Source organism: Sinocyclocheilus rhinocerous, unplaced genomic scaffold (genome assembly GCF_001515625.1).
Source record: "Sinocyclocheilus rhinocerous isolate Xijiao unplaced genomic scaffold, SAMN03320098_v1.1 scaffold603, whole genome shotgun sequence".
Classification (NCBI taxonomy): Eukaryota; Metazoa; Chordata; class Actinopteri; order Cypriniformes; family Cyprinidae; genus Sinocyclocheilus; species Sinocyclocheilus rhinocerous.
In genome coordinates this window covers 2,328,371-2,337,566 of record NW_015656630.1, presented here as the reverse complement: position 1 = coordinate 2,337,566, position 9,196 = coordinate 2,328,371, and the positions used below count along the sequence as shown (strand labels likewise).

The 9,196-nt window shown below is 35.1% G+C and overlaps 2 protein-coding genes across 2 annotated transcripts in view; one reads left to right on the top strand and one right to left on the bottom strand.

The window, feature by feature from the left end:
* The window catches only part of LOC107720673 (tricarboxylate transport protein, mitochondrial-like), a 5,684-nt gene extending 4,486 nt beyond the window's left edge, over positions 1 to 1,198 (top strand). Inside the window, exons 8-9 of the mRNA XM_016528454.1 lie at positions 26 to 99; positions 541 to 1,198. Of these exons, the coding sequence (XP_016383940.1) occupies positions 26 to 99; positions 541 to 655 (189 nt within the window). The 3' untranslated portion in view covers positions 656 to 1,198. The remainder of the gene's footprint in view (positions 1 to 25; positions 100 to 540) is intronic.
* A 347-nt stretch (positions 1,199 to 1,545) lies between these two features.
* The window catches only part of LOC107720672 (notchless protein homolog 1-like), an 8,522-nt gene continuing 871 nt past the window's right edge, over positions 1,546 to 9,196 (bottom strand). The window contains exons 3-13 of the mRNA XM_016528453.1: positions 8,323 to 8,540; positions 8,144 to 8,223; positions 7,981 to 8,057; positions 7,783 to 7,880; positions 7,154 to 7,346; positions 6,913 to 7,048; positions 5,574 to 5,620; positions 5,289 to 5,491; positions 4,576 to 4,735; positions 2,117 to 2,187; positions 1,546 to 2,004 (exon numbers count right to left, since the gene is read on the bottom strand). Coding sequence (XP_016383939.1) covers positions 1,992 to 2,004; positions 2,117 to 2,187; positions 4,576 to 4,735; positions 5,289 to 5,491; positions 5,574 to 5,620; positions 6,913 to 7,048; positions 7,154 to 7,346; positions 7,783 to 7,880; positions 7,981 to 8,057; positions 8,144 to 8,223; positions 8,323 to 8,540 — 1,296 coding nt within the window. The 3' untranslated portion in view covers positions 1,546 to 1,991. The remainder of the gene's footprint in view (positions 2,005 to 2,116; positions 2,188 to 4,575; positions 4,736 to 5,288; positions 5,492 to 5,573; positions 5,621 to 6,912; positions 7,049 to 7,153; positions 7,347 to 7,782; positions 7,881 to 7,980; positions 8,058 to 8,143; positions 8,224 to 8,322; positions 8,541 to 9,196) is intronic.

Sequence of the window (9,196 nt, the reverse complement as noted above, 5' to 3'; positions counted from 1 at the left end):
ATATATATATATATTTTTTTTTTAGGGTTTGGAGGCTCATCGCTACAAGAGCACGTTAGATTGTGCATTCCAGATTTTGAAGAATGAAGGCCCTCAAGCGTATGTTTATTTTTTTTTCTGTATAATCATTATTTCCTTTTGAATGAAATTTTCTATTCTTAAGCCTTAAAGGGATAGTTCACCCAAAAATGAAAATTCTGTCATTTACTCACCCTTGAGCTGTGCCAAATCTGTATAAATTTCTAACAAAAGATTTTCTGGTCTCCATTGACTTGCATAGTATTTTTTTTTTCTCCATACTATGGAAGTTAATGGAGACCAGCGACTGTCTGGTTCTTCAACTTGAAAGCGCGTAAATGATAACAGTATTTTGGGTCAACTGTTCTTCTAAGCTGCGGTCTCTGAACCTGATGCAAAATCTGCATCTGAAAATCTTTCGCCCTCGTGTGACCTTCTTGAAGCTCACATGAAATCCTATTGAAGTGACACTGAAAATTCTCATGACCTCTCCTTAACACTTTTTTTCACTTTGCATCACAGGTTCTACAAAGGCACGGTCCCACGACTGGGCAGAGTGTGTCTAGACGTGGCCATTGTCTTTGTTCTCTACGAGGAGGTTGTAAAGCTACTGAACAATGTCTGGAGAACAGACTGAAGACGGACCAGGTTGCAGAACTGATCGAGACAGACTGAACTATCCACACACAGTTGGCCGCGTCAGTCAAGTCTAAAGATCCAGACTTGAACCGTGACCTCTGGCCTAGAGGATTTAAACCATCCATCTGTGTCTGTATAGTTGAAGCCAGGAGCTTGAGCCACGAGAAAGAACCTGTAGCTTACGGTATATTTATTGACGCACAAAAATATTGATACATGAGCAAGCGTTTCATCAGTTTGCACTTCGGTAAAATCGTGCAAGTGTCTTCTCACCACCATGCTTTTATAGAGGTTGTCGTGAGACAGTCTACTTATGTGGCATGAAATGTAATGCACATGTTCTTTTGTCCTAGTTTACATATACAGCTCTGAAAATGTGCTTTTCTAAGAAATCAAATGTATCGTGATGTTGCCGCAAGTTTTAAAACTGGTCGAGGCTCAGACATTCGTGATACTCGATATAAAACTTGCATGTTGAGTGCAATCATGAAGACCAGGGCATTCAAGCTTGATGTTTTTTATACAATGTAAATGGCAGCTTTTTTTTTTTTTTAAGTTGCACAATTTGTTTATAAGCTTCTTTGTCGTTAACACAAGCATTTCCCACAAAGGTTGCTTATTCTGTACTAGTCATGCTACTTTTGCTTTCGTGTCCGATATATAAGCAGTGCTTCTTCATAACCAATTCAACACAGATTCAATAAACCAAAAAGGGCCAGTTTCCCGTCCCTGTGACCTTATTGAGTAACCAATATTGATCAATCGATCCGAACTCTTTGAATTCCATCTTAAGACTCTTCAAGTCATATATGTTCTGTGCGATAACAACAAACTGTTTTTGATGCTCTACAGTTGTTCATTCAAGATAAGAAAGCCACACGACACGGGTCCCATAAAAATCCTTTTACTGCTTGTTAAATGAGAAAACGTCTGCTGACGTAGTACGGTCCACTGTGACGACGTTGGTTATCTCTCGGCGCTGGAACAGACCCAGTTAATGCCGCCTGTATCGCAGCATTAGGGATTAAGTTAATTACAAATGTGTGTGAGAAAGATTACACCGATTAGACTGAGTCAGTTCGCCTGCACTTCCGCAGGGCAATTGCTTATTTGAGTGGGGCAAAAAAGGCAGCGTTTTATCTTCCCGCTATCTGGCCCGACAACATCAGAGAGCATTATATTTCAGCTATTGTGATGCTGTCGAAGCGGTTTCATTGGACAAATAGGCTAAGGCTTAATGCTCCGACACTGCTGTCCACCATGCTGTGGGGTGATGCTTTGAGACGCCTGATTGGCTGTTGCGTGCAGAGCCAGGAGCCGCTGGTTTCTCTGGGTTACTTCCTCCATCTAAAGGGGAACAGAAGATAAGACATGCCAGGTGTTCCTACCAGGTGGCGTGGCACACCGCATTGTGCGTGTGTGGAAATAAATAATCTGTGCAGGATGTAGGGTCACTTACATCCTTAAACACTTGTCTTTTCCGCCACTGGCCACTCTCTGTCCGTCGGGACTCCAGTCAACTGCAAAAACCTGAGCAATGAAAGAAAACTAGATTAGTGGTGTTTGCTAATGTATTTGGAGTGTTTTTTAGTATTTTGTTATGTGGTTGCAAGGCGGTTGCTTAGTGGCCCGTCATAAGTCATCTCTAAATGTGGCAAGTTACTGGTTAACTATTTTAGAAAGATATGGTTAACAAATATGTAAAATATACAAAATATGCAAAAATTTTTGGCTCATTATATATAAGTGCATATAGCTGCTAATTGTATTTGTTGTTTGTTGATTTTCAAATATAAAACTTATTGAATTTCTTTCAGTGTGTGTATCAGTTCTTTTTGAACGTTTTCATCTAATTTGAACAAAACCGTGATAATATTGATAACCGTGATAACTTTGGTCACTATAATCGTGATATGAAATTTTCATACCGTTACATCCCTAATATATATATATAAAATACATGTAGGTCAGTGTTGTCATAGTTCACTAAAACTACCAAAACTTAAAAAAAATAAAAAAACATAAAAATGTAGAAATGTTTAAATAATTTTAGAAGCGTTACCATGGCAACTAACCAAAATAAATGTTTAAGATATTTTATTATTAATTTATTTCTACAAAATATAAATAAATAAAAGCTATATAGAAATAAAAAACAATAACATGTTTAAAGCCCATAACAAAAACATTTAACCCTCTACCGCATGGTGTAGCCATATGGCAACATACTCTTTGTGTTCATTTCCTTGCCACTGTCTCTTTAAGAGAACATTGTCGTTTTTTTTGTTGGAAAGAGAAGACCTCAGTTTAGCCAATGATGTGCTTTGATTAAGTCACATGACATGCAGTTTTTTTTCTGTGGCGAGATTTCTGACAGACTGCCATCTCTTGTCGGTAGTTGCTAGGGATGGGCGATACCACTTATTTTGTTTTCGATACGATACCGATATTTTTCAAGGCAGTATCGTCGATATCGATTCGATACTTCTGAACTAAACTTTTAAATTATGAAATTTATGAAATTATTAAATTACTAAGAGTAAAATGGGTAATGATAAGCACTTAACTTTATGTTTAAAACACATTTTAACATTCAATACGCCTTAATTGTAACTTATTAGGTTATATTTTTGTTTACACATGGTTCAAATCTACATTTTCTGTGGCGAGATTTCTGACAGACTGCTGTCTCTTGTCGGTAGTTGCTGAAAGCAAACTAAAACGTCAGTAACAAACAAAGACCAGTCCGTGTCACTTCTACAAAAAATCTAAAACATCACTGTTATGATGACATGTTCACCTCTCAAAAAAGTTTTTATAAAATTTGTCTTTGGTAAATCATTCAAATGTATGTGTGGGATGGGGGGGCTCATGTTCATAGTCTTCCTCTCAAGAGATTGCATAATGCTGAATTATGAAATATGCTGAGCTGCAATATTTTTGGGTTTATGTCTGTTTTATGATACATTATATACAGTATTATATTTGTTTTAACTGTATAAATTTGCAGTTTAAATAATATTCATGAAAAATGAAATTAAAACAATTATAAATCATTATTCAGCAAAAAAAGAATAGAATAAATAAAAGCACAAGTTGTTGGAAAGTATGTATAAGGTGTCAATTATAAGTAAGTACTGTGTTAAAGCTTATAATAGCACCAACTAAATCAACACAAACAACATTTCTGAGGAAAAATATTAATTATAAGTAAGCTTACACTTATTCTAAGTTAGATCCACTATTGTATGCTGTTGCCGTATGACAACATATCATAAAGTACCTTAAAATAATATTTTCTTCCAAATTTTTTTTTTTACAGCACTTCAAGTTAAGCCATTCTTAGAAAAGAAAAAGATTCAAATATTTTTTTCTATAGGTCTATCATAATGCGTGCGGTAGAGGGTTAAACTTAAAAAAACTGAAATTGAAATTAAAGCCAATATAAAAATATTTATTTTAAATGGAAAATTACATAAAAAAAAAACTATTAGAATTGTTGCTTAGACAACTAAATGAAATATATTAAGTTGAAGTACTAAAATTCCTAAAACAAAAAAATAAATTAAAGCTATATAAAATATAAAAATGAAATTTAATTAAGGCTGATATGAAAAATAAAAAGTGCCTTGGCAACAATCTGAAATAAATACATAAGATGAAGTACTACAATTCCCCAAACTAAAATAAAAATACAGATATATAGAAATTTGACAAAATGACAAAAGCACATAAAATTACTACATCTTAAATAAAAAAATATTACTAACATAAATATTATAAATAATGACTATTATAATAATATATAAATGCTACTAAAATAACTGATGTAGGTGTACTGAAAAAGTGAAGTCATTCTAAAGCTCTGGCATTTGTGCAAGACTCCAGCCTCTGAACTAAATCCATTCAGTGTCTCACCTCGTCAGCGTGGCCAGGCAGATCTACGTTCAGTTTGCCCTTCTTGATGTCCCACACCTTCAGGGTGCTGTCACTACTGCCACTGACCAATAGACGGCTGTCTGCCGACCACGCCACCTGGTACACTGGCCCCACATGACCGCGAAGTGAGGTCAGGTACCTGGAAAAACAACAACAACAAAATGAGGATTATACAGTCGTTTAAAAACACTTTCACGAAGTTAGAGAAAACATATTGATGTGTTTGATGTTATATTTCAAGAAACTCTCTGGGTTGTTGCCATGCACAGACAAGCTAAATATGCCAGCGCTGACGAGATTTGAGTGCACTCTAGTGTACACTGCTGGAAGTACACTATGGGTCTGTGTCACTATGAATCCATTTAATACTAAATACAAACACTAATGTAGATATTCATAGCATATATAATATTTGCATACTATGCACACACTTTACATATTATATATACTAATATTAATATTGAAATATACAGTAGTCAACATTTGAAGTGGATCAAAACCTTTCATCAAAGTTGTCCTAAAACCAAAACAATACCCGTTCTTGTCTTAGAACTACTTTGATGAACTTTTTCGATCCACTTCAAATGTTGACTACTGTAGTACTGCACATATATTATAGAAATATGGTAGTATGCTATTCTGAAAAACAACAACAACCAAATCAATCAAGGATCTGGGACCATCCTGCTTACTTTCCCGTCTTTCCATCCCAGATCTTTATAGACTTATCGAAGGAAGCGCTGGCGATCAGTCGTGTGTCTGGTGAGAACAGCACCTCATTGACCAGCGCTTGGTGACCCGTCAAACGGGCCACTGGCTTCTTCTCCTCTGCTGGGTTCCATAAGAACATTGTGAAATCATCTGATCCTGACACCAGCCTCTCATGACCTTCACCCTTAAGAAGACCAAATGTTCAGGTTTATACACAAATTCTTTCTCTTAAAGGTCGATACTGTATATAGACTGGTCTCACTCACTCTGACACTGTTGTAACGCGTCAAAGCCTTTTCCTTGATCTCTTCCACTGTAGAAATCAGAAACATTTATATTTATAAAATGAACCATATTACATCTACTGCAGTTCACAAGTTTGGGGTCAGCAATATATATATATATATATATACACCGTAGTCAACATTTGAAGTGGATCGAAACCTTTCATCAAAATTGTCCTAAAACCAAAATGCGTTCTTGTATTAGACAATTTTAATTAACTTTTTTGATTCACTTCAAATGTTGACTACTCTGTGTATATATATATATAATGAATACTTATTCAGCAAGGATGCATTAAATTGATCAAAAGAGAGAGTGAATACAATTATAATGTTACAAAAGATTTCTATGTCAAATTTCAAATAAATGCTGTTCTTTTGAGCTTTCTATTCAAAGAATCCTGAAAAGAAATTAGTTTTCTACAAAGCCATTAAGCAGCACAACTGTTTTCTATGGAAGTTTGTTTCCGCCTCTTTTTATCTAATAATTCAGACTTTTTTTGAGCAATTCTGAATTGATAATTCTCAGAATTATGAGATATACAGTCAGATTTGTGAGATATAAACTCAGAATTACATCCTTTTTTCCCCTCTGAATTCTGAGTTTATAATTCAGTTTTTTGTTTCCACCACAGAATAAAAATTTACAATTTTTTTTTTTTTTACTTTTTATCTCACAGATCTGACAGTTTTTCTTGCAATTTTGAGTTCATATCTTACAATTCTTTTTTGTTCTTCCAGAAAAAAAGTCTGAATTGTAAAATTAAATTTCATTTATGTTTTTTTTTTTAGTTTTTTATCCCTTGGCGGAAACAAGCTTCCATAATTTTCAACATTGATAATAGTAAGAAAGGTTTCTTGAAAAACAAATCAACATATGATAATGATTTCTGAAGGATTATTATTGTAAGTTATGAACTCAATATTGTAGGATATGAACTCAAAATTGAGATAAAAACAGAATTGTGAGATAAAAAGTCAATTATTATTATTATTATTTTTTTTTAAATTTATTTTGTTGTGGAAACAAAAAAGAGAGAGAGAAGAAAAAAGACAATTCTGAAATTATATCTCACAAATCTGACACTGAAGACTGGAATAATGATGCTGAAAATTCAGCTTTGCATCACATGAATAAGTTACATTGTAAAATATATTGAAATAAAAAACTTTAATCTAAACTTAATATAAAAATTATATTAAATTGTAATTATATTTCACAATATTACTGTTTTACTGTATTTTTGATCAAATAAATGCAGCCTTGGCAACCAGTAGTGTAGTGTATAATAATGAATCAACTGCAGCTGTTGAAACATACATGATCCAGAGAGATCCTGAGGGTTTATGGTTGCAGTAGCAGGCTCGAACGCTCCTGTGCGCAGAACGTAGTCGGTGCTGAGGGCCAGCGTGTTGACCCAGTGAGCGTGACCTTGCAGTGTACGACACTGAACCCCCTACAGCACAGACCAGAACAGATATTCACACCATCATTCAGTCAAACACCCTAGTAAGTATAGTTTCAAGTTATATTTAATCCATCATGAGTGGACAGATCTTACATCTTTGGCTCTCCAGACTTTAATGGTTCTGTCCTGAGATGAGGTGTACAGGAGACCATCACCTCCCCATTTTACACACGTCACAGACTGTGTGTGTCCGGTCAGGATCTTATCACAGCGGCCCAAAACCGTATCCCAGATCCGAATCGAACAGTCTTTACTGGTGCTAGCCAAATACCGACACTCTGGGTTCCTGTGATGGAGTGAAAATGGCTGATTAATTGTCATGTTATTTTATTACTTTATTATGAAATGTTCAGAACAACGTCTTGAAGTCTGGTAACCGTAGTATAAGTGGAATAATTGACTCCGGTCCATTGAATTATTAGAAAAGAATGCACACCTGAGGTGTAGTGGCATCACTACCTCAGGTGTGCATTATTTTCTAACAATTCAATGGCCCGTCGTCAATTATTCCTTACATAAACAATATAATATTAATTATTATAATAATTATATTATAATACAATTTAATACAAAAACTAAAATTAAGCTAATAAATTATTTTAATGTATAATAAATTTGATCATGAATTCACTGTGGAGCTAAAATAACAAAATGAACACATTCAAATTAACAAATATAAAACTACTTTAAATACACGGCCAAATTGATTTTTCTAAACTCACAGGTGAAGAGGTTCCCAGCACAGCCAGGTGATCCACTTCATATGTCCCGTCAAGGTCTTTCCAATCTGACTTCCTGTTATCGGATCCCACAAGAAGATCTGCAAAAATCATAGGAAATATAAAACAGTATGTTAATCCGAAAGAATGTCTTGTATACTGGAATATCAGTGATTTACATAATAAACGTGATATGCTCACCTGACTGTTTTTGCACCCTGATGCTAGTTTCTTGCCATCTGGAGACCAGGCAATGGACAAAACCCAATGTGTGTGTCCTTATAAAACATGATGGACAAAAGGTCAGATGCATGGTTTAACTTACAGATGCCCTGTATTTGATATCACTGAGTGAAAAACTGACCCCTAGCAGTGTGGTGTGGCGTTTCTGTGCTCAGATCCCAAAACCTCACTGTCGTGTCCCCAGACCCACTGGCAAGATATCTGAGTAACATCCCCAAAAGCTTTATTTGAATGCATGCAGCCTGATTTGTTAAATATTTATATAAATTAACATGTAATGTCCCTGTTTAATCCACTTACTTTCCTGTAGGGCTAAAAGCCACAGAGATGACGGCCTCAGTGTGGCCCTCCAAAGAGCTGGTGCATCGAGCCACGGCCCGCACACGAAACACGGCCTGTGGCTGGTACACAACCGGCAGCACCTGCTCAGTCTCCAGGCCCAGCGTCTGCACACAGGAGCCCAGGGACGACACCACCTCTGCATCCTTCACAAAGAACAGGAACGGCACAGGCTCCTCCTGCAGACAGACAAAAAGATCAAGGTTATGAAACACTAAAATCTGCAGTAAATCATAACCGGCAACATTCATAACCAGCCTCTAGTCATTCAAAGTAATGTAATTAATTTTTTTAAGCAAAGCTGTTGTACATTATACACGTTATTGAACAAGGCTTGCTGATGTAATGGGTAATTGACAAATAACAAGGTCATTCGTTTTTTTCAACATCAAGACTATAGGTTGAAATGTGGAAGATGTGGAAATGTGTTTAACATTTTTTTGTTTTCTTTGCAATTCACTCAGTTCTAAGAAACTATATTCCAAGTAACCAATATATTATGTAATAAAACAATATATTATGTAATAAAACCTAATTAAAAGTACATTATTTTTACATTATATTTTACAAAGTATTATATTGTTAACTACACAAAATTAGGAAAAAATTGTTTAAAATTGTTGGTGTTTTAGACATAGTATATCACACTGCTGTCACATCATATGTCAACTACCCAAATTTATGAACAACACATGAGGATAGTGATTTTGTGTTTTATAGATTGCAATAAACTAAGTATACATTACCGTTTGGGGTCAGTGAGATGTTTTGAGAATGTATTACTTTTATTTAGAACCGGTGCATTATGTACATCAAAATTGACAGTAAAGACATT